The 26,106-nt window shown below is 43.5% G+C and overlaps 1 protein-coding gene across 2 annotated transcripts in view; it reads right to left on the bottom strand.

Annotated features, from left to right (window-relative positions):
* camk2g2 (calcium/calmodulin-dependent protein kinase (CaM kinase) II gamma 2) overlaps nucleotides 1-11,877 on the bottom strand; it is a 468,766-nt gene extending 456,889 nt beyond the window's left edge. Inside the window, exons 1-2 of one of the 2 annotated variants that reach the window (XM_059946757.1) lie at nucleotides 11,465-11,877; nucleotides 10,910-11,004 (exon numbers count right to left, since the gene is read on the bottom strand). In XM_059946757.1, the coding sequence (XP_059802740.1) occupies nucleotides 10,910-11,004; nucleotides 11,465-11,529 (160 nt within the window). In that variant the 5' untranslated portion in view covers nucleotides 11,530-11,877. Of the gene's footprint in view, nucleotides 1-10,909; nucleotides 11,005-11,134; nucleotides 11,272-11,464 lie in introns of those variants that run through there. The other variant, XM_059946756.1, reaches the window with a different exon arrangement.
* Nucleotides 11,878-26,106: the final 14,229 nt, after the last annotated feature.

Below are 26,106 nucleotides of genomic sequence, written 5' to 3'. Positions count from 1 at the left end.
TTTGAAGTTCGAACATTGAGGCCCTTTGGCCAGAGCCGAGTCCACTGAGGAGTTCAAAGCCCTGCGTCTGCAGGCCCAAACCCATGTCCACCACAGGCCGGATGCTAGTGGCCTGCCCTGGGGTTAAATGACTGTGCATCTGCTTGGGAAGGAGGGAGGAATGGGGCTTAGTTTGCTAGTTGTTGTGTTTTGTGTTGTTCTGCTGAGCGTTGTGAGAATGCTGTGTTGGCACTGGAATGGGTAGCGACACTGGCACCCGAGTGTGCATTGGTTGTGAACACAAATGGCACATTCCACCTTGCGTTTCCATGTACACGTGATAAACAAACTTGAATCTTGAGCTTGACTTGAACCTAAGGAAATGTTTCTTCTCACAGCTTATCCCTATCCTTACAATCGTTTTCTCAAATGAATGTTCAGCCAATGCTTGATTAAAGGAAGAGAGTTCTATTTGGGAGCGAGCTGTAAATTGAAGGTTTATCGTGGATCCTTGACTTCCTCACCAGAAGACGGCAGTACCGGCAGATCAAAAGTAACCTCTCCTCCTCACTGACAATCAACGTAGGTGAACTTCAAGGATGCACGTTTAGCCCACTCCTCTACTCTTTCCACATCCACGACTGTATGGCTCAGCATTGCCTAAACATCGTCAATAAATTCTCTGAAAACAGAACTGTTGTTGGCAGAACCTCAGATGCTGATGAGGAGATGACCTGGAGCAAGGTAGATCAGCAGCTTGAATGGCATCACAACAACAAGCTTGTACTCAACCTCAGCAAGACCAAAAAATTGATTGTGGACTTCAGGTAGGGAACATTCACCAGGCCTCATAGTCAGATCACAGTGGAAAGGGTGAGTTTCTGGTTGTCAACATCTCTGAAGAGCTATCTGGGGCCAAACATATTGATGCAATTACGAAGAAGGTATTTAAATGGCTATACCTATTTAGGAGCTTGAGGAGATTTATCTCATCAAAGACTCAAGCAAATTTCTACAGAAACACCATGGAGAACATTCCAACTGGCCATATCACTGCCTGGTAGGGAGAGGTCACTGCACCAGATCGTAAAAAGCGGCAGAAAGTTGCAAGCTCCACCAGCTCCATCATGGGCACGAGCCTCCCCAGCATCGAGGACACCTTCAAAAGGCGATGCCTCAAAAAGACAGCATCACCCAGGACAAACCCTCTTCTCACTGCTATCATCTAGGAGGAGCTACAGGAGTCTGAACAGACACAGTCAACATTTTAAAAACGCTGCTATCAGTTTTCTGAACAGACAATGAACCAACCTGTGAACATTATCTTACCATCTTTGCTCTCTCTTTGCACTACTTATTTAATTTTTTTATGCTTTTCTTATTGTAATTCAGTTTTTTTTCTGTATTACACTATACTGCTGCTGCAAAACAAAAATTGTCATGACATGTATCAGTGATATTAAACCTGATCTTGATTCAATGTCTGAAATAGGTCTCAGCATCTTGTGACAATAACATTACCTGCTCCCTCAAGTACCCAACCAGTTCTGACTACAGCAAGAGAAACAGGTTGGCTCATTCAACAAGGTGTGGCCCTTTAATGAATCATATGTATCTAACAAGCCAAACAAAGTCAGATACTGTACTCAAAAGACAGGAAACAGTCTGCTGTGGACAAATGGAAAAGAATGTATGCAAGACAGAGTTAGCGGCCTCTACTAACTCACTCAGACAGCCTGAGAATGCTAATTAGAATGAATCGCTTGTTCAAGCACAATGATCTCAAGAAAGATAAAATTACCAGGCACAAAATAGACTTACTAAAAAATGGATTTCTTGAGAATTTTTAGTTAGTATCAGTGAAGAGAAATCTAAAAGCTTTTTAACTGAAAGAGGGAAGATTTCACTAACTGCATTCTGGGCCTTCGTAAATTAATTAGAATGCCTATTATTGTCACTTCTACTGCAGTACAGTGAAAAGCTTGTCTTGCATACTGTGCATAGAGATCAATTTGCTACACCAGTCAGTGCATTGAGGTAGCATCCTGTTAAACAATGACAGGATGCAGAATAAATTGCCGAATAAATACAGGTATCACTCACAGTTTCTCACTTCATTCGCCCCTTTACCACTCACCTATCCCTCTGATGTTGAGTGTATAAATTCAGAATTGCCCACAGATGACAAAGGGTGGTAACAGACAGAGTATATTCTGCCTGGAGGTCAGCGACCAATGGTGTTCCGCAGGGATCTGTTCTCCCCCTCTTGTCATTTTTATAAATGGCTTGGATGAGGAACTGGAAGGGTACGTTACTAAGTTTTCAGATGACAAAGATTGGTGGAGTTGTGGATAGTGTGGAAGGTACACCTGTACAACACCTTGCTACTATCTGAAATTCTACTAACAATGGTTGTGTCCTTGGCAAATTTATAGATGGCACTTGTGTTGTGCCTGGCCACACAATCATGGGTGTAGAGAGAGTAGAGCAGTGGGCTAAGTACGCATCCTTGAGGTGCGGCATCGGTGATTGTCAGCGAGGAGATGTTACCTCCAATCCACACAAATGGAATGAGCTGCAATCACAAGTGGTGCATGTGAGCTTGATTTCAACATTTAAGAGAACATGGATGGTAGGCGTATGAAGGGCTAGTGTCTTTGTGCAGCTCAATGGGAGTAGGAAGTTTAAATGGGTTGGTATGAACTAGATGGGCTGAAGGGCCTGTTTCTGTACTGTACTTCTGTATAACTCTATATGACTGTGGTCTCCCAGTGAGGAAGTCAAGGATCCAGTTGCAGAGGGAGGTACAGATGCCCAGGTTTTAGAGCTTGTTGATTGGAACTGAGGGTATGAGTGTGTTGAACGCTGAGCTGTAGTCAATAAACTGCAGACTGACACAAGCATTACTGTTGTCTAGATGATCCAGGCTGAACGAAGAACCAGTGAGATTTGTATCTACTGTAGACCTATTGTGGTGATAAGCAAATTACAGTGGATCCAGTTACCTGCTTAGGCAGGAGCTGATTCCAGCCATCACCAACCTCTCAAAGCACTTCATCACAGTAGATGTGAGTGCCACTGGGTGATAGTTCTTGAGGCAGCTCACCCTGCTCTTCATGGCCACTGGTGTGATTGTCACCCTTTTGAAGTAGGTGAGGATCTCTGACTGCAGCAGTGAGAGATTGAAAATGTCCTGAACACTCCCACCAATTGGTTGGCACAAGTTTTCAGAGCCCTACCAGATATGCCATCGGGTCCTGCCACCTAGCGAGGGTTCACCCTCTTGAAAGATGTTCTGACATTAACCTCTGTGCTAGAGATCACAGGGTCACCGGATGCTGCAGGGATTCGCACAGGTATAGTTTTGTGCTCCCTTTCAAAGTGTGCATAAAAGGCATTGAACTCATCTGGGAGTGAAACATCACAGCCATTCATAATATTAGGTTTCATTGGAATGAAGGGGGATCTCCTTGAATATTGAAAGCAGTAAACATGGAAAGGATGTTTCCTATAGTGGGGGAATCTAGGAGCAGACGGCACAGCCTCAGAATACAAGGACATCCATTTAAAACAGAGATGAGAAGGAATTTCTTTCAACAGACGATGGTGAATCTGTGAAATTCATTATCTCAAATGGCTGGAGAAACCAAGTCATTGGGAATATTTAATGCAGAGGCTGATAGGTTCTTGATTAGTCAAAGGTTACAAGGAGAAGGCAGGAGAATGGGGAGGGAGGGGAGGAGTATAAATCAGCCGTGATGGGATGGTGGAGCACACTTGATGGGCCAAATGGCCTAATTCTCCTCCTACATCCTCTGGCCTAAAGCAGCATCAATCATCAACGACCCCCACCATCCACATCATGTTCTCTTTTCACTGCTGCCATCAGGTGGGAGGTACAAAAGCCACCAGGTTCAGGAACTGTTATTATCCTACAACTATCAGGCTTCTGAACCAAGGAGGATAACTTCACTCACCTCAACACTGACTGTTCCACAACTACGGACACACTTCCAAAGACTCTACAATTCATGCTCTCGCTATTATCTATTTACCTTATTTTTGTTATTTACATGGTGTATCTTCTTTTGTACATTGGTTGCTTGTCAGTCTTTGCTATTTATAATTTACATAGCATTTCTTTATTCTCTTGTAAATGCCTGCAAGGAAATGAACCTCAGTGTTTTGTATGAACTTTGGATTTTACTACTAGAATTCCATATCTGCATTGACAAAGATCATATGGCTGAGGTAAAAGCATCGCTGTGGAGTCCTTCAGAGATATCAAAATCAGACTTTGCTAATTATGAAACCTTGCCTCTCTAAAGTGGCCCAGCTCACAGAGTCACTGCCTCATAGTACCAAAGTCACAGGTTCAATCCTGACATCAGGTGTGGAATTTGCACGTGTTTCCTGTGGCGGACTGCGTTTCCCTCTGGGTGCTCCAGTTTCCTCTCACAACGCATGAAGCATAGTTGGAATAGTTTCCAATTAACTGCTTGGAGCGTTCTGGAGTTCAGAGTTTAATTTGGTGCCATCTGTAAAGAGCTTCAGTTCCATGAACACTACCTCATTTCCCCTCCTCAGAGGATCTTAGCTCCGTCATTCTCCACTACCTTTTCAGGTGCTTCCTATTTGAACTTAGGAGTGTCCAATCCATAATCAGTGCAGATGTTCTGTATACAATTCCTGCAACTTGGTTGTGCCGTTCAATGTATGCTGTCCCTGCCTGCATCTTGCAGTGTGCTGCATCTACTATGTGCTGGATGGTTTCAGTGGATTCCTTGCACAATCTGCATTCTAGGCCTTGTCTGGTAGTGAGAGACCGCTGCTTTTATTGCTCTTGTGCTCAGCATCTGTTCTTGTTCCAGCTGTTGGTAGGACTTTCTTATGTCAGCTCCTTCTGATATCTGGCGATGGTTCACCCCGTGCAGTGGCTTGTCCTGTCATGGCCTCTGGTCCTCTGCTTCACCCACTTCCATTTCCATATCCCCTGCCTGCTGTCTGAGGTACTCTCCAAGCAGGTCATCCTTAGGGGCCATCTTCCTAACACATTCATGGATGTTTCGCACGTCTTCCAGGACTGTGACACTTACAAGTCCCCGTCCTCCTTTATTCCAGTGGGTGTACAGGACTTTGGAGGGAATCCTCCATGTGCTGTTAGTAGTTTCCAGGTCTTGATATCAACGGCCTCCAGTTCATTCCTTGGCCAGCACACTACTGTGGCTGGGTATCTGATGACTGGGAGGTGGTAAGGTGAATGGTCAATGGCTCTGATCTTGTTCTTCCCATTCAGTGGGCCTGTCTCACTCTTCAGAGCTACTTGGATGTTGCAGCTTTCCTTGTGTCTTCGTCGTGGCTTCCATGTCCTGTACGTCTGGTATGTGGCCTTCAGGCAAATCAACTTCTTCAGTCTTGATAAGTTTGCTTCTTTTCACTACATTTTCCAGTCCAAATGACATCCCAATGTCCTCTTTGTCAGGTGGATTAGTGAGCCAATGTCTCCTTTATTTTTGAGATGTATCACTAGCCCATGATCAGGCTAGCAATAGGTGGATTGCTGGGTTGTGAGGCTCATTGGGCCAGATGGGTCTGTTCCACACTGTATCTTTAAATAAATCAATAAATCTCTGAAGTATACAGACCATTGGGTTAGTTGGCCCAATTTATACATTGCAAATTGCCTTTAGCATACGGGAAGAGGAAAAATCACAGGGACATTGGACAGAACAGAGAAAAAAATGAGATTAAGATAGGATTAGACAAAGTGGCTCAGTGGGCCAAAGGGCTTGTTTTTGTGCTGAGCTCAAATTCGGTTTTTCCAAGTATTATGAAATATTGAAGCTGGCTGAGTAGGGTTGACTAGCTCATGGTTTGCAGGTGAAACAAACTGGGAAGAGTGCCAAGAGCCACATGTAGAATTCTGTGCAGAGATTTTAATGGACTGCATCGAATTCCAGCAGATAACGTGAAAACTGCAGCATTTAATGCTCTGGGTCTTGGAAACAAAGCTCGGGTTAGAGCCATGACTACGCTCGGCAAAAGACGCCATGAAGTCAAGCTTTCACAGAACAGTAACAAGTACCAGCCCTTAAAGAAAAGCAAGTAATTTGGTTTATGAGCTTACAGCCACAGGAACAATATGTTTAATGATGCTATCTTATTTATGGTTACAAAGATTTCCACTAGCCCTAAACTGAACAATTTGCTCCTGAACACAACCACTGCTAATTTCATTATGCTGCACCCACCAGAATCACTTTATTACCAGAATTGACTGTGGTTCAGTGCCAAGCATACAATACCATAACAGACAACACTACAGCAACCAACAATTTACAAGACAATTGTGCAAACAGCCATGAGCAATCAACAATTAGCAGAACAGTCACATGCACAAACGTCAATAATCAAACTTTAATAAATGTGACAAAATGAATAGACTTAATATTTATCTACAGAACAAAGAGAGCAGGGAAGACCATGGATCTTCTCCGTCTTTGCCACAAGAGACCTACGACTTGGCTTAAAGGCACTATTGTCAACAATGCAGTACAGTGCATTGAGGTAGTACAAGGGAAAACAACAACAGAATGCGGAATAAAGTGTTACAGTTGCAGAGAACGTGCAGTTCAGACAGACAATAAAGTGAAAGGTAGATTGTGAAGTCAGGAGTTCATCATATCGTGCTAGGGGGAATGTTCAATAGTAGGGTAGAAGCTGTCGTTGACCCTGGAGGTAGGCGCTTCCAGGCTTTTGTATCTTCTGTGTGATGGGAGAGGGGAGAAGGGAGAATGCCCAGGGAGGGTGGGGTCCTTGGCTATACCGGCAGCTTTCCTGAGGCGCCGAGCAGTGCAGACAGTGTCCGTGGAGGGAAGGTTGCTTTCAATGATGTGCTGAGCTGTGTCCACAACTCCCTGCTGTTTGTGGTCAGGGGCAGTGCAGTTGCCATTGCCAAGCCATGGTGCATTCAGCTAGGATGCTTTAATTAAAAAGACACTGGGCGATCTTCAGTCCACACTCTCAAACTGTAAAATATCTGATTCCCAAATGGAAAAATATAAACTTAAGCCCCAAAGGAAAGCTTCCACCCCTCGTATGAAGAGTTTTTCTGTCAGGGAGCCTGCACAATAAGCAAGATTGAAAGACTCATACAGTGATGATCCCTGGTCAAGGGCTCTGCCAAAAACAATTAAGTACTTTTGATGAGCAGTCAATATTGTAGGAGATGTGACAGACAATTTCTATACTGAAAATCCTCAAAGAACAGAGACAGACAGACAGGAGGCTTTCCTCTTTAGTGCTGCAGACTGAGAGTTAACTATTAGTCCAATAAAACCTCAGGGGAACTGCCCCCCCCCCCCCCCCGCTCTCCCACCATGGGATCTTTTGCATTCACCCTACAGAGCAGATAAGGTATCCAGTTAATGTCTTAGAAACTGCATTCCCTCCACAAAGAATTCTAATTACAGACATAAACGGGGTCACGTGATGGCCTTCTTTGAGGATCGTCATTTTGTCATGGTGGGGAGGCCTGTGTGGTCCAGAGATCCCGAAAGCAATGCCATCTGGAGTTTAGCCATCTGGGGCTTAGTGCCTACTAGGGTCACCCATGGCGGTCAGGACAACGGGGGTGGGGGGGGGGGGAGGTTCCACACAAACAGAGATCCAAACAAAACCTCTATGGTGGAGCTGGCACATCACAAAGGCGAAGGAAAGCTGCAGCAGTGAGGTGTCCACAGTCATTTTTCAAACTAAATTTATTATCAAAGTATATATATGTCACCATGAACTACCCCGGGATTCACTTTCTTTCAGCCATTCACAGTAGTTACAAAGAAACACAATGGAACCAATGATAAACTGTGCACAAAGATGGACAAACAACCAGAGTAGCATACACAGATGGCTGGAGGAACTCGGCAGGTCAGGCAGAGTCTACGGAAAGGAACAAACAATCAATGTTTCAGGCCGAGATGCTTCTTCAGGACTCCGGACAAACAACCAAGGTGCAAGACAACAAATCATGCAAAGGCAAAAATAAAATCAAAACAATAACAATAAATACTAAATAATATTGAGAAATGAGTTATAGAGTCCATAGATTGTGGAATCAGTTTGGTGTTGAACTGAGTGAAGTTTTTCACGCTCATTCAGAAGCCTGATGTTTAAGGGTAACAACTGTTCATGAATCTAGTGGTCGGGAACCTTGGGCTCCTCAGGTCAGTAATCATAAACCTGTTTCTGATTCTGGCACTGGTGTAATCCAGCAGCACAGGCTTGTTGGGCCAGATACCATGCTGTATCTCTAAAAAGCTAATTGTCTTGGTATTTCTACCATGGATATGAATTCTGGTAACAATAAACTTGAATGGGTCTGCCCACCTTACACCAGTCATGACAGGCAGCTGCCACAACTGGACAGAAGGCAAGGGAAGAACCAGAGAGGTGGATATGCAGCAGTGGCTGGTAGCTGGTGGCTGGTAGCTTGTGCATTGCACCATGTGCAGAGATCCAGGTTCGCCGCACTGAGCTGCCTCTCAGCCGAAGAAACAAAAAACCCGGTGCAGACCACTTTGCCTGACCTTGCCTAACAAGTATTCTGCCAAAACACAGCACTGCAGATGGTGTAAAAAAATTCAAGTGGGGAATTTTAAAAGGTTAACAATGCACACCGGACTTGTAAAGTGGATCTACGCTAATCCTGAAATGGCTTTAGCTACTTGGAAAAAAAAGCTGCGGGGATTACTTCCAGATGCTGAAACACACAGATGCGTTTGCAATATATTTTTTTTAAAATACTCTTTAAACAAACACTATTACACAAAAGTGTCAGAAGGCAACGCAGCGCGCTACCCTTATAAAACTGTGATGGACGAGAAGAGTGCCCCCTACCGTTGTATTTTAATATTACCTCGAGGGTGAATAAAAACACTTGCTCACCCAGAAAACGCCAGGAAGTCAGTCCCTGCCTGCATCTCCCAACTCATGCCATCTAGCATTTGACATTAAACCAGCCTTTTCTGAAGAGCAGTGAGAGCAGCTGGAGGGAACAGAGGAGGTGACCAACCACGCCACTTTAATACAAAGAGCCCATTTCAGAAAAAGGCAACATTTCATTAAAAATATTTGAAATCTAAGCAGTTCTTTCCTTAAAGAGAATGAAAGACAATGACACCTCACTGCAAACGTGGCGCGCACAAGATAGAGCGAAGCCTGCGAATGACATTTACAGCTTGTGGCCCGGCTGAACAAAATAGCCGGGAAGACAGGACTAAAAATAGCCGGCTGTGTCGCAGCAAGTGCGTGATTTAGATGTGGACAGTGTGATTCATCACCTGAGGCCGAAAGATTGGAGGATAAGAAAGAGACACGCGGCATATCTTTTGTTAATTTATTACACTGCAAAATGCAACGCTGCAACTCGGGGCTCCTTTTCGCAAATATGTTCTCTTATTTTTTTTTGACAGTCACACCAATAATTCACTGACCCCTCCCTGATGTACAACCGACACCTGCATTGCGGCTGAAGTGACCCCCTCCCTCCCAAACAGCCAGAGAATTGATCTCCCCTCTTCCCCCCTACGCAACCTCATACCCCAAATCAGTGAGGCTACACACATTAAAGAGAGCAATGTCTCTGACCTTTACTTCACAGTCCCACGCATCTTAAAAACCAAAACATTGCTCTGAAGGTGTATCGAGGTCACTTTAATAGTTGATCACTGCTACTCCGGACAATAACCACTTGTCAAGTGGCTGATTTCCGCGACGCATCGAACTTTTGTTTTTTTTCTTGCCAAGACAGAGACAATTGTGGAAAACGCTGCTTTAAAACGTTTCGTCTACTATTTGACACCAACACAAAATTGTGTCTGTTGTCTACCCCTCTGGCCTGGGCAGTGGTTAAACTTGCAATGCGCGGATTTCTTTTGGAAGACGTTACCAGCTCAGTGTACAGGACTCAGTTTGTGCCAACAGCAATCCCAAGTACAACTGTACCATTTAAAAAGTGGCATGCACCATACACACAAGTTGCAAAGCAAGTATTTACTGGTCTGAAACCACAGTGTATAAAGTTGAAACTGCAATACGATTCTGGCATAACTAATCCATCTGACAGTAAATATGTACCTAGTTCCGGTCACCATTGATTCCTGCGGGCTCTGTAAATTATTTAAAGACGGTTTTGTTAGCTCAGGAGCTGGATTTTCTTTTGTTTGACCAGAGGTTTGAGTTTATTCCGAAAACCACAGCGCAAAACAAACCCCCAATGTGTTTAACGCCACAATTAGGTGCATCTCGGTGCTCGCAAGCACCTACCCTCACCCCAACAGCAGGATCTCTCCTCCCAACGCACATACAAACTGGTGCGGGGAACCTTGTTATCCCTAAACTAATCCCAATTCCACTCCTCCAGTTCTAACGAAATAAATCCGGCTACTCGACCCATATTTTCTATACACACACACGCACGCACACCGAAGGGCTGTCTATTACATCTTTCCTATACAAAGTTTTACAATTGCCGCTATAACTGTGGACACCGCATCAATAACTCGCCCAGACATAATTTAACACCGGGCAGACGAAACCTATAACCCAATAAAATGCAAACCACCGCACACAGCGCTGAACATTAAAATGATATTCACACTTCAATTAAAACATAAGGCAGAAGCATCGCTTCAAAGGCTGGACAGATACATTTGAGGTATCTCTCGTGTCAGGCGCCCGTCTGCCATCACCCTTTATTATTATAAGGTTGTTTTTACAGAGAGTGTTCCCCCCAACTCCTCTGCAACATTTACCCCCACTCATTGTCACATGCCCCCATTCTGCAGTCCATAGAAACCTCCAACCGCTGCACCTTCTTGCCCCCTCCTTATCCTACCCTTCCCCACGCCCTCAACACACCGGGGTCACTCACCTCTGGCGGACAGCTTCTTGGTGTTAATGATCTTCGCGGCATATTCTTGCCCCGTGGATAATTTCACACATCTGCGAACAACGGAAAATGCCCCCCTAGGAGAGAGAAAGAGAGAGAGAGAGAGAAACAGGATTGTAGTGCAGAAAGACAGGGGAAAGGGTGTGGAGCGACTGAAATACAAAAGAACCGGGGCGATTATTTGAAGGAAGGGCGAGGAAGGCATACTTTCCAAGCTCTTCGCATAACTGGTACTCCTCGCTGAACCTGGTACACGTTGCGGTAGTGGCCATGTTGAAATGGAAAACCTGGAAATGGGTTCGCGTGCACTCGCCTGTCAGTAGCAGGAGAGGACAAATGTAGCGCCGCTAACGCGAGATTACGAGAGAGAGAGGGAAGAGCTCGCAGCTCAGGACGTGAGCGGATCTCAGCGGCGACGGCGTTGCTTTGACACTACCCGCAAACTTACTTTCAACCCTGAATACTGTTTCTGTTAGAACAACCTTTGCACCAAGACAAGTTCATATCAAATATATTTAGAGTAATAAATATACTCACGTAGTTCTATTTCTTCGGATTAAGTTTTCTGCAAATACTCTGGCAGTTGTTAAACAAGCGTGCATTTGAGACACCTATCACATGTTTTAAAGGAATGTCCGAGGAGTCCTGTGTTATTGGACAGTTTCGACACTACTGTACTGAGGATAAGTTGTATTTCCCCTATTTTTTTTTTGCATTGGACGGGAGACAACATACTCAAAACAAAAGAGGAAATGTCACGGTTAAGTCAGAGCTGTCACTTGGATGGGGAAAGAGAGGTGAGCGGATACCCTGGAAGGAGCCAGTGTTTCTGAGTAACGTACACAACATGCCGGAGGAACTCAGCAGGTCAGGCAACATCAATGTCGAGATCCTTCAGGACTGGAAAGGAAGGGGGTGGGAGTGAGGGAGAACAAAGAAGCATTTCTGGGTGTGTTTGGAACGACCACTGCTAACTCAGCCAGCTGGATCTAGACTCGTGAAGTCAGGCTACTGCTGGTGAAACTATCTCTGATTCGATTGAAGTCGGCTGTGACTTCCTTCCCTGAGTTCTGCAGGTCCCGATGGGGTTGATGAACCCTGGTCATGTCAGAGGCAGCTTTATTATCACTGACATACGGGGTGAGATTTGTTGTTTTGCAGTGCAATAGATAAAAAATACTATAAATTACAATAAGGAAAACAAAGAGCTATACAGGAGAGATTAATTATAGATTGGATTAAAAGGTTGGCACAACATTGTGGGCTGAAGGGTCTGTACGGTGATGTAATGATCTAGGAACATTTTGGGGCCACGGTAGCCTAGCGGTTAGCACAACGCTATTACAGCTCAAGGCGAAGGAGCTATAAGAAGATAAGAACCAGGAGCAGGAGTCAACCATCTGGCTCATCAAGTCTGTCCACCATATCATGGCTGATCTGACCGTGGACTCATCTGCACCTATCTGCCTTTTCCCCATAACCCTTAACTCCTCTTCTATGCAAAAATCTATCCAACCTTGTTTTAAATATACTTACTGAGCTCGCTTCCATTGCTTCATTGGGCAGAGAATCCCACAGATTCACCACTCTCTGGGAAAAGCAGTTCCTCCTCATCTCTATCCTAAATCTGCTCCCCAAAACCTTGACACTATATCCCCTAGTTCCAGTCTCACCTATGAGTGGAAAAAACTTTCCTGCCTCTATCTTATCTATCCCTTCCATAATTGTATATGTTTCTATAAGAACTCCTCTCATTCTTCTGAATTCCAGTGAGTACAGTCGCGGGTGATTCAATCTCTCTTCATAGTCTAACCCCCTCATCTCTGGAATCAACCTGGTGAACCTCCTCTGCACTGCCTCCAAAGCCGGTATATCCTTCCTCAAGTAAGGAGACCAAAACAGCACATAGTACTCCAGATGCAGCCGCCCATTTATCCTGTACAGTGGCAGCATAACCTCCCTGCTCTTACATTCAATCCCTCTAGTAATGAAGGTCAACATCCCATCTTGATAGCCCGCTGCACCTGCAAACCAACCTTTTGTAATTCATGCACAAGCACTCCCAAGTCCTTCTGCACAGCTGCAATTTTTTTTACCATTTAAATATAAATCCACTCTTCCATTTTTTCTTCCCTTGCATTTACCAACATTGCCCACTCACTTACCCTATCTATATCTCTCTGCAGACTTTCCATATCTTCTACACAATTTGCTTTTCTACTCAATCTTAGTATCATCAGCAAACTTAGATACACTTAATGTATATCATGAACAATTGTGGGTCCAGCACCAACCTTTGTGGCACCTTGCTCACCGCTGATTGCCAACCAGAGTAACAACCATGTATCCCAACTCTCTGCTTTCTATTGGTTAAGCAATCCTCTATCCATGCTAATACATCACCCCCAACACTATGCATCCGTATCTTATGGATAAGTCTTAGGTGGAGTTTGGAGTTCAGTTCTGGCATCCTCTGTAAGGAGTTCATATATTCTCCCTGGAGAATGTGTAGCTTTTCCCCAGGTGCTCTTGTTTCCTCCCACAGTCCAAAGACATACCGCGTAGGTTAATTGGTCATTGTAAATTGGCCCGTGATTAGGTTAGTGTTAAACTGGGGTTGTTGGGGTTCCTGGGGCAACGTGGCTTGAAGGGCCAGACGAGCTTACTCCATGCTGTATCTCAAAATAAAATAAAATAAATGAAGATAAAATATATATATTTGAATGGCAGCAACACAATGCATTAAAGCATTCCCATATAGTCAAGAGGTTCAGTTGTTGTTCAGACCAAACATTAGAATGGTTAAAAAATGCAATGTAAGTAACATTGACTGTGGAATGATTGTTGGTGCCAGATGGTGTGGTTTGAGTATCTCAGAAACTGCAGATCTCCTGGGATCTTAGATTCAAGAGGCATGATGCCTGCTGCAGACAAACTAAGAAGCTTCTAGAAAAATACAGAATACAGAAATTACAGGAGATCTCACATTAAAAATTACACCTATAGATCTGATAGAGTTTGGAAAGGGTTAAAGTAGTTTCCCAGAAGTTACTCCTGTCAAGCAAGGCTCAGGGATTGTCTTGAGTTACAGAACTAAATGTGACACTTTCTCAAGAGGGCTCTTGGAATATTGTGTTCAGTTCAGGTCAACTCATCCCTTTAGAACTGAGATTAGGAAGAGTTTTTTAGCTAGTGGGTCATGAATCTGAGAAATTTGTTGCCACAGGCAGCTGTGGAAGCCAAGTCATTGGGAATATTTAAAGTGGAGGTTGAAAAGTTCTTGATTAGTACAAGTGTCAAAGGTTACAGGGAAAAGGCAGAAGAGGGATAACTGTATCAGCTATGAGACACTGTGATTCTTCACAAACAAAAGAAAATCTGCAGATGCTGGAAATTCAAGCAACACACACAAAATGCTGGAGGAACTCAGCAGGCCAGGCAGCATCTACGGAAAAGAATACAGTTGACATTACTGGAAGTGATCCCTGCCCTCCTTCACCATTCTCCATCTCCTTTTCCCTCCCTCACCTTATCTACTTGCCTGCCCAGCACCTCACACTGATGCTTCTCCCCTTTTCTTTCTTCCATGGCCTTCTGTCCTATTCTATCAGACCCCCACCCCCACTTCACCAGCTCTCTTTCACCAATCAACTTCCCAGCTCTTTACTGCAGCCCTCCCGCTTCAGGTTTCACCTATCACCTTGTGTTTCTCCTTCCCTCCTTCCAGCTTTTAAAACCACTCCTCAGCCTTCTTTCCAGTCCTGCCAAAAGGTCTCAGCTACTGACTGTACTCTCTTCTATAGATGTTGCCTGGCCTGCTGAGTTCCTCTAGCATTTTGTGGGTGTTACTGTGATGCTTCCTTCATGTTTAAGGAGAGTTTTTGATCACCTTCAGCATATATTGTAAAAATTGGTAACTTTCACTGATTGTCCAGCTGTGTAGTGGGTTATATCTTGCTGTTTGAATTGACCATAGTGGTGAAATTCTACACCGTCATCATAGAGAGCATCCTCACATCAACCATTACTGTCTGCTTTGGTGCAGCATCCTCTTCCAATATATGAAAACTACAGTAAACTGTCAGGTCAGCAGAAAAGATCATTGGTTGCAGTCAACCCTCACTCCGGGACTTGTCTCTGTCCAGGACAAAAGAAGCAGACAGAAAAAAATCATTGCAAACACAAAACACCCAGCAAACTGCATTTTCCAAAGTCTCCCTTCTGGAAAGTGCTATAGGACTACTTAAACAAAAACTTCATATCATCTTAAAAATTTCTTCCCTCAGGCAGTTAAACTGATCAATCACTCTAATTAGCCCCCACCCCTCTCTATCCATTACTCTGTCACTGGATTGTAAACACTTTGAAGCATTATTTACAATGCTGTTTACATTGTAAATACTTGCTGGTATTTATGTATTTGTGCACATTTTATTCCATATTTGTACTTTTTCTAATCTTATTTTTTACATAATTCTTTAAGTGTTGAAATGTTAAAGTGTTGTTTTTGTTTCCTGTCTCGTCAACACACCACAGCAAATTCCTATCAGTCACAGAGTCCTAGAAAAATACAGCACAGAAGCAGGACATTCAGCCCATCTAGCCTGTGCCAAACCATTTAGACAGCCTACTCCCAACAACCATAGTTCTACCATCTTTGTATCTTTTAAACTTCTCTTAAACGTTGAAGCCAGGTCGATAGGAAAGTGAAAGGGCTGGAGAGGAAGGAATGTGATAGGAGAGGAGAATGGACCATGTACAGTACTTGGGTGGGTGGGACTACAACTAGAGGTCAAGGGTAAGGGTGAAGGGCGAAAAGTTTAAGGGGAACATGAGGGGAATCATCGTCATTTAGACAGTTATGACAATATGGAATGAGCTGCCAATGCAAATAAACTCCACTTCAATGTTTAAGAGAAGCTTGGATTGATACACGGATGGTAGGGGTATAGAGAGTTAGGTTGATGGCACTAGGCAGTTTAAATGGTTCACCAAAGGCTAGATGGGCCAAAGGGCTTGTTTCGGTACTGTACTTTTCTATGACTCTATGACTCTAATGAGGCTGAGAGGGATAATAAATCAGCCATGATCAAACGGTGGAGCAGATGTGATGAGCCAGATGGCCTAATCCAGCTCCAATGTCTTATGGTATTATGGAAATCTGTCTTCCAGCTTGATAACTGATGACCCACAATATGGTGGTGATAACTCCCCTCCAAAATGGCTCGGTATTCCATTCTTCTCCAAGGATCGTCACCTCATCATAGTGGAGCGGCTTGTGACTTCCTGAATCAGACATCATCCTGAGTTTAGTTCCTGGTACAGTTATCCATGGCTGTAAGGGCAAGGGGAAGGTTCTAGACAACCAACATCTCAGCAGTGGAGCTGGTGGAAGATGATGGTAGAGCACAACAGCGGTGAAGGTGGAGGAAGGTGCAGCAGTGACGTTTTGCACTCCATGCCACAGGACCCTGACTGTGTGGAGTTACCCTCATTAAACCAAGTCACACACAGGCATTCTCCATTAAGGGATCCCATGGCCATCAGCAAGTGGCAAAGAGGCAGGGTTATGAGGGCTGGATGCCCTTAGTCCCAGACTACATCAGAGTACGAGGACCTGGATAGGCCTCTGCAGCCACATGAAGAATCACCAATAGACAATCTCTGAGGAGAACAACATACTTGACTCAACCGATTGCACTAAACTATTCAAGTTTAAGTTGAAATTTAATTGTCATCCAACTATACACTTGCATACAGCTAAACAAAACAGGTTCCTCCGGGGTCAAAGTGCAAAACACAGTACATGGAGACACATACAGCACAAACAGTAACGACCCAGCAATAGTCACAAAAAGTAATATTTGCACAACCCCATAAGTGGCATAGCCTGTCAATTGATGGTGCATTGGACATTGTCCTGGAGCCATGTTTCTCCAAGGATAAACACAGTAGTTCCTGATCTCCCATCACGACAACTCTGTTATTATTACAGCTTTCCAGGATCTGTTTCCCTACCTGCTCTTCGATATCCCTGTTACTATTGGGCAGCCTATAAAAAACACCCAGTAAAGTTATTGACCCCTTTCCTGTTCCTAACTTCCACCCACAGAGACTCTGTCCATGGCGTCCACCTTTTCTGCAGCTGTGACACTATCTCTGATCAACAGTGCCACACTCCCACCTCTTTTGCCTCCCTCCGTATCCTCTCTGAAACATCTAAAACCCAGCACTTCAAGTAACCGTTCCTGTCCCTGAGCCATCTAAGTCTCTGTAATGGCCAACACATCATACCTCCAAGTACTGATCCACACTCTAAGCTCAACCGCTTTGTTCACAATACTCCTTGCGTTAAAATAGACACATTTCAAACCATCAGTCTGAGCATGTCCTTTCTCTGTCATCTGCCTATCCTCCCTCACACACGGTCTCCAAGCTTTCTCTACTTGTGAGCCAACTGTCTCTTTCCCCAGTCTCTTCAGTTTGGTTCCCACCCCCCAACAACTCTAATTTAAACTGTCCCCAATAGCCTTTGCAAACCTCTCCGCCAGGATATTGGTCCCCCTGGGATTCAAGTTCAACCTGTCCTTTTTGTACAGGTCACACCTGCCCCAACAGAAGTTCCAATGGTCCAGAAATCTGAATCACTGCCCCCTGCTCCAATCCCTCTGCCATGCATTAATCCTCCACCTCATTCTATTCCTATACTCACTGCCGCATGGCACAGGCAGTAATCCTGAAATTACTAATTTTGTGGTCCTGCTTTTCAATTTCTTTCCTAACTCCCTGTAGTCTGTTTTCAGGACTTCTTCCCTTTTCCTACCTATGTCGTTGGTACCAACATGTACCATGACCTCTTGCTGTTCTCCTTCCCACTGCAGGATATCGTGGGTGCGATCTGAAACATCCCTGGACCCTGGCACCTGGGAGGCAATCTTACTGGAAAATGCCAGAAGATATTAGAATTCCATTCACACCAGGGGCAATGGGAGAAGGGTAAAAAGCAACTGGGATAGTCAGAAATAACTGCATCTTCTGAATGAATATTTTTACAGAACAAAGGTTAGATGCAAGGTTTGTTTTTAAGTTGGTTAAGTATCTTTAGGCAGTCTATTCATGAGGTGCTTGGTTGGAAGCCGTTTCTCTCGATGAAAATCTGACACATCCTACAGCACATACATTACCTCAAACTCATTGGCAGAAGGACAAGCTTTTAAAAACCATTTTGTTTTAAAAAAATAAACTCACTCTCTGTGTATAATTGGTATCAGAGTGTACCTTTTATAGTATTGAATGCCACTAATTACCAGTTATTAGCTCAAAGAAAGTCTAAAATAATGAAAAGGCACTCTGGAGCAATGTATCACAACATCAGGACTCAGTGTGGAATGAGAGTTAATTGATATGGAACTGCATAAAGTTTACAGGACAAACACAGGCCATTTGACCAACGGGTCTCTGCCAGACTTTATCCTCCACTCTGGCCTCCTCCTCATCCTTTCTATGTTCAAATTTCAAAGTAAATATATTATCAAAATATGGACATGCTACCATATACAACCCTGAGATTCATTTTCTTGCAAGCATTCACAGTAGAACAAAGAAATAACACAGAATCAATGAAAAACTTCACACAGACTGAAAAGCAGCCAATATGCAAAAGAAGACAAACCATGCAATTACAAATAATAAGTGAAATCACACCTTCCTATAAATATCAGCCTGATCCAGTTTTAGAGTCAGAATACCACCAATTGCATTATGACTGATCAGTTATCGCAGATAGGACAATCTATAATAACCCTCCGGAGATTATAATACCAGATAAACAGGCAAGAAAAACTTACTTAATACAGTGCCTATGAAAAGTATTCACACCCCTTGGAAGGGTTCATGTTTTATTGTTTTACAACATTGAATCACAATGGATTTAATTTGTTTTTTTTTGACTCTGATCAACAGAAAAAGACTCTTTCCTGCCAAAGTGAAAACATATCTCTATAAACTGATCTAAATTAATTACAAATATAAAACACAAAATAACTTATTGCATAAGGATTTACCCCCCCCCCCTTAATATGACGCACCAAATCAACACTGTTGCAGCCAATTAGTTTTAGAAGTCACATAATTGGTTAAGGTGTCCTAGCTATATATAAATCTGTGTGCAGTTAAAGTGCTTTAATTGATTGTAGTAAAAATACACCTGTATCTGGAAGGTCCAACTGCTGGTGAGTCAGTATTCTGGCAAATACTACACTATGAAGACAAAAGAACACTCTAAACAACTCTGTAAAAAGGTTATTGAAAAGCACAAGTCAGGAGATGGATACAAGAACATTTCCAAGTCACTGAATATCCCTTGGAGTACAGTTAAGTCAATCATCAAGAAATGGAAAGAATATGACACAGCTGTAAATCTGCTTCGAGCAGGCAGTCCTCAAAAAATTGCAAGAAGGGGAGTAGTGAGTGAGGCCAAGAGACTTATGACAACTCTGGAGGAGTTACAAGCTTCAGCGGCTGAGCTGGGTGAGACTGTGTATGCAACAACTGTTGTCCAGGTGCTTCACCAGTCGCAGCTTTATGAGAGAGTGGCAAAGAGAAAACCACTGTTGGAAATAAAAGCTCACATGAAATATCAGTTAGAGTTTGCCAGAGGTATGTGCGAGACTCTGAAGTCAGCTGGATGAAGCTTCGATCATCTGATGAAACCAAAATTAAGCTTTTTGGCCATCAGACTGAATGCTATGTTTGTTATAAGCCAAACACTACACATCATCAAAAACACACCATCCCTACCAAGAATTGTGGTGGTGGCTGCATCATGCTGTGGGGATGCTTCACTGCAGCAGGCCCTGGAAGGCTTGTGAAGGTAGAGGGTAAAATGAATGCAGCAAAATACAAGGAAATCCTGGAGGAAAGCCCGATGCAGTCTACAAGAGAACTGTGACTTGGGAGATTTGTTTTCCAGCAAGACAATTACACCAAGCATAAAGCCAAAGCCAAATAGGAATGGCTTAAAAACAACAAAGTTAATGACCTGGGGTGGCCAAATCACAGTCCAGACCCCAATCCAATTGAGGATTTGTGGCTGGACTTGAAAAGGGCTGTTCACTCACAATCCCCATGCAATCTGACAGAGGCTGAGCAGTTTTGTAAAGATTCACTCATGATCCCCATGCAATCTGACAGAGCTTGAGCAGGTCTGTAAAGAGGAATGGGGAAAAATTGCAGTGTGAATATGTGCAAAGCTGATAGAGGCCTATCCACACAGACTCAAGACTGCAGATGCTGCCAAAGGTGCATCAACCAAATACTGACTTGAAAGGGGTGAATACTTACGCAAATTTTGTGTTTTATATTTGTAATTAACTTAGATCACTTTGTAGTGATCTGTTTTCATTTGATATGAAAGAATTTTTTCTGTAGATCAGTGTTAAAAAAGCCAAATTAAACATACTGTGATTCAATGTTATAAAACAATAAAACTTGATCATTTCTAAGGAGGGTGAATGCTTTTTATCGGTACTGTAGATATAGCCATTCCAAACACACATTACTTAGAGAAATCAGTAAGTGAAAAAACACTAGAAACATACTGAATTAAAAGAGGAAAGTGAAAGACTTTGGAACATGAACAGGGTATACATTGTCCCGATAGTAATATCTACAACTGGTATCATCCCAAAGTCACTACACAATAGCATTAAACAATTAGGGCTACACAGTAATACCTATGTGAATCTTCAAAAAGATACAATACTAAACACCACTAGAAGAGTCTGAAAGCTTCTCGCAATTGACAAATGAGCTTGCTTGGCTATGCCCATACATCAAGTTTTACCAGCTTGAGCTGAGGAAAAAAAATAAATACATAAATTCACAATACTGAGAACATGAGTTGTAGAATCTTGAAAGACCATAGGTTGTGGAATCAGTTCAGTGTTGAGAGGAGTGAAATTATCCTTGCTGGTTCAGGAGCCTAACAGATGAAGGGTAATAACGGTTCCCAAACCTGATGGTGTGGGACTCCTTCCTGATGGCAGTAGTAGGAAGAGAGAATGGGCTGGGTGGTGGGGTCCTTGATGATGGATGTTGCTTTCTTGAGGCAGAGCTCCTTGCAGATGTGCTCAATGGTGGGGAGGGCTTTTCCGGCGATGGACTGAGCTGTATCCACCACTGTCTGCAGGCTTTTCCATTTTCAACCTTTATCACAGAGTCATGGAGTCGACTACACAGAAACGGGTCCTTCAGCCAACTGGTCCACACTGATCAAGATGCCTGCCTAAGCCAGGTATATTTGTCCATCCTGTGTCTATATTCCTCATAACATTGTCATAACATCAACATTATTTACTCACTGGTTGCTTGTCAGTTTTGTTTGTGTGTAGTTTTTCATTGATTCTATTGTATTTCTTTGTCCTGCTATGAATGCACAAAAGAAAATGAATCTCAGGGTAGCATATGTTGACGTATATGTACTTGATAATGAATTTACTTTGAAAAACTTACCTATTTACGTACCTATACAAGACCTTTCAAATGTGGTTAATATATCTACCTCAACCACTTCCTCTAGCAGCTCATTCCATAAACTAACCATGGATTCTCCAACTCTAGGGAAAAAGACTGTGCATTTAATCTATCTATGTCCCTCATCATTTTATACACCTCTGTTCCTCCTATGCTCAAATGAAAGAAGTCGCAACTGGCTCACCTCTCTCCTTAACTCACTTCCTCCAGTCCCAGCAATATTCTGGTAAATCCCCCCGTCCTTCCCACCGATCTCCCTCCTGGCACTTATCCTTGTAAGCAGAACAAGTGCTACACCTGCCCTTACAATTCCTCCCTCACCACCATTCAGGGCCCCAGACAGTCCTTCCAGGTGAGGCGACACTTCACCTGTGAGTTGGCTGGTGTGGTATACTGCGTCCGGTGCTCCCAGTGTGGCCTTCTATATGTTGGTGAGACCCAACACAGACTGGGAGACCGTTTCACTGAACATCTACGCTCGGTCCACCAGAGAAAGCAGGATCTCCCAGTGGCCACACATTTTAATTCCACGTCCCATTCCCATTCCCATTCTGATATGTCTATCCATGGCCTCCTCTACTGTCAAGATGAAGCCACACTCAGGTTGGAGGAACAACTCCTTATATTCCATCTGGGTAGCCTCCAACCTGATGGCATGAACATTGACTTCTCTAACTTTCGTTAATGCCCCTCCTCCCCTTCTTACCCCATCCTTGACATATTTAGTTCTTTGTTTTTTTTTCTCTTTCTCTCTTCCCATCACTCTGCCTGTTCTCCATCTCCCTCTGGTGCTCCCCCCTCCCCCTTTCTTTCTCCCGAGGCCTCCTGTCCCATGATCCTTTCCCTTCTCCAGCTCTGTATCACTTTTGCCAATCACCTTTCCAGCTCTTAGCTTCATCCCACCCCCTCCGGTCTTCTCCTATCATTTCGCATTTTCCCCTCCCCCTCCTACTTTCAAATCTCTTAGTATCTTTCCTTTCAGTTAGTCCTGACGAAGGGTCTTGGCCCGAAATGTCGACAGTGCTTCTCCTTATAGATGCTGCCTGGCCTGCTGTGTTCCACCAGCATTTTGTGTGTGTTGTTTGAATTTCCAGCATCTGCAGATTTCTTCATGTTTGTTCTGGTAAATCTCATTTCTTTTGTGCGTAAAGGTACAGTATGTTCTCTATACAGAGTAACCAAAACTGAATGCAGTACTCCAACAACAGCCTAACCGATGTCTTGTACGACTGCAACATCCCACCTTCTATACCTACTGTCCTGACTGATGAAGGCCAGCATGCCAAAAGCCTTCTTTGCTATCTTATCTAACTGCAACACCACTTCCAGGCAATTAATGTTTTCGAGGTCCATCGGTTTTCCAACACTCCTGCCTCAAACATCCTCTCTTCTCCCATCTCTCTCTCATCGGGCAGAAGATTCAAAAGCCTAAAAAACACCCATTATTTATTAACCACAGAATTAAAATATTTGGCCACCGGGAAGGCCTGCTTGTGGTGGATGGTGTGGAGGTGCTTGACGAAGCTGTCTCCCAGTTTTTGATGGGTATCACCAATGTAGTGGAGGCTGCATCGGCAGCACCAGACAATACACAACCCCAGCAGATTTGCTGGTGAAGTGTTGCCTCATTGGAAGGACTGTTTGAGGCCCTGAACGTAAGTGAGGGAGGAGGTGTATAAAGTCTACCTTTACCTTGGTAACATGGTAAATTGCATCTAATCAAAGTTAATACTCAGGTTGAAAAACAAATTGATATTAATGTACCACATATTTTTGACAGTAATGTATTGAGATTCAATATATTTTAAAGTTGGTATAGCTTTGTGTGATTCAGTAGTTTTATTAGCTATGAATAAGTCATTATCTGAAATATTTTTACACATTTTGTATTGTGGGTTATTTTAATAGCAGAATAAAACAAGGCCGAATTTCAGATTTTATTCAACAGCATACCCACCATATAAAACCAAAATTTTAGCATTCTTTGTTCAAATCCTTGCTTAATTTAACAGCTTCCCACCTTTGGTATCTCCTTCATCCCCATAACACCCTAACATACATCCTGTGGCCTCTTTATAAGGTACCTCCTCCACCTAATAAAGTGTTTCTGAGTATATGCTTGTGGTCTTCTGCTGCTGTAGCTCATCCACTTCAAATTTCAATGTATTGTGCATTCAGAGAAGCTCTCCTGCACACCACTGTTGTAAGGCATGGTTATTTGAGTTACTGTCACCTTCTTGTCAGATTGAACCAGTCAGGCCATTTTCCTCTGACTGATCTCATTAACAAGACCACAGAACTGCCGATCACTGGATGAGTTTTGTTTTTTTGCACCATTCTCTGTAAACTCGAGAGACTGTTGTGTGTGAAAATTCCAGATCAGCAGTTTCTGAGATACTCAAACCACCCCATCTGGCACCAACAATCATTCCGCAGTTAAAGTCACTTAGATCACATTTCTTCATGATTCTGATATTTAGTCTGAACAACATTTCTTGGCCATGTCTACATGCTTTTATGCATTGAGTTGCTGCCACATGAATGACTGATTAGATATTTGCATTAACAAGCAGGTGTACCTAATAAAGTTGCCACTGAGTATACCTTCACTCCCCCAGGTTTGTCCTCCATCTCATCTGTGAGGATAATCATTCCTTCTCTGACAACAATGCCTTCTGCTACCAAGACACTAACCTTTTTGAAAGTCCCCCCGCCTTGAAATGTCTTCCCACTTTTAAGATATTTTTATTTAGAGATACAGCATTGACAGGCCTTCTGACCCAACAGGCCATAAGGCCATAAAACATAGGAGCAGAACTAGGCTACTCAGCCCCTCAAATCTGCTCCGCTATTCCATCCTGGCTGATTTATTATTGCTTTCAGCCCATCTTCCTGCCTTCTCCCTGAAACCTTTGACTCTCTGACTAACCAGGAACCTATCAACCCCTGCTTTAAATCTATACAATGAATTGTCCTTCACAGCTGTCCATGGAGCTACACTGCCCAGAAACCCAGCTAGGACAATGACCAATTAACCTACTAACCAGTACGTCTTCGGACTGTGGGAGGAAACCAGAACACCTGGAGGAAATCTATGCAGTCACAGGGAGAATGTACAATCCCCTTTTCGATGCTGCCAGAATTGAGGTCCAAGGTCTGGATCTGTAATAGCATCACACTATTATTGTTTCAATGAATCATTCAGGCCTTGTAACATCGAAGACACAACACACAAGAGGCTCGGACAGCAGCCTCTGTGCAGAACAATCTCTTGTTGGCCCATTCTTTACGCTATCAGAACTCCCATGCAACCAGCAAAAATTAGAGACGGTTTGTTATTTTTATTAAAATAAGCTCGAACAATGAATTTCATCTCAAGTGTTATGTAAAATATGTGTGAAAAGACATTTTTAGTTCATTCCTGTGTAGATAAGGGCCAGGAAGTCACTGGGTGAAGAGCAGTAACAGTTGCTTTGAAGATCTGGCTCTTCACATGGAGAGTGCAGTTATTCATTTGATTTATTTGTCACTTTATTTTACATTAATACAATTTATCCTAGAAATATAGAACTCCAGCATTATTATTGAAATAAATAAGAAATTGTCATGGTTTGGTAATTTATCTGAAGGATTCTGCATAAAATACTGATGCAAAGATACACCCCAGGAGGTGCTGGGATGCATCATCAGTGATGTAACCTGGGATCATTGGGTGTTTTGGGTCTTTCAACAATCAGACACTCTCACCCAGGTGACCCAGCCAGGGCTGATCAGGCCCTGGCTTGTGTCCCAGCAGCATTGGTCCATGGGTCATACCTCTTAATCCATAGCTATCATGAGGCTCAGACAGCAGCCTCTGTGACAGTCCTGATGGCTCTTTTCTTTGCAGCCCACATCATGCCAAGGAGAGAGCAGCTTCCACACAGTGAGCAGCCAGCAAAACATTATACCCCGCCTCTGTAAGCTCACATCATGCCCTCCATACCTGTTTCTGGTACTGCTCTACCAGTTCCTGGTATTTGGCTTTCTTACGCTCAAATGCCTTCTCAATCCAATCTTCCCATGGACCTGACAGTTCTACCATGAGCACTTGCTTTGAGGTTACTGGCAGAATGACCAAGTCAGGCCTCAGGGGTGATGAGGAGATGAAGTCAGGCAATTTTAATTGCTTGCCAAATCAACGTTCATTGCCAGTCAGACACTGTGGTGAGCAAGCCTGCTGGTCATCTGGGCTGAGCTGCGGTTGGTCTCCAGCTTTGACAAAGACTGTTTGATGTGATGTACAGTACCTCATTAGAGCAAGGAGTTTGTATGTTCCCTCTGTGACCATGTCGGTTTCTTCCCGGTGCTTCTACATATGGGTTAGTAGGTTAATTGGTCACATGGGGCGCAAGGACCTGTTACTGTGCTGTCATTCATTCATTGTGAGCTGTGTTGTATGAGTGGGTGATCATTGCCCACGTGAGTCCAAATCCAAGAAAAAGGATATGTTGGCAGCGGGGATGGTCCAGTGGAGGTTTGCAAGAATGATCCTGGGAATGAAAGGGTTAATGCATGAGGAGCAATTGATGTCTCTGGGCCTGTACTCACTGGAGTTTAGAAGAATGAGGGTGGATCTCGTTGAAAAGCCTTGCTGGCATAGTGGT

This window comes from Hypanus sabinus, chromosome 21 (genome assembly GCF_030144855.1).
Source record: "Hypanus sabinus isolate sHypSab1 chromosome 21, sHypSab1.hap1, whole genome shotgun sequence".
Lineage (NCBI taxonomy): Eukaryota > Metazoa > Chordata > Chondrichthyes > Myliobatiformes > Dasyatidae > Hypanus > Hypanus sabinus.
This window is presented reverse-complemented; position numbering and strand designations above follow the sequence as displayed.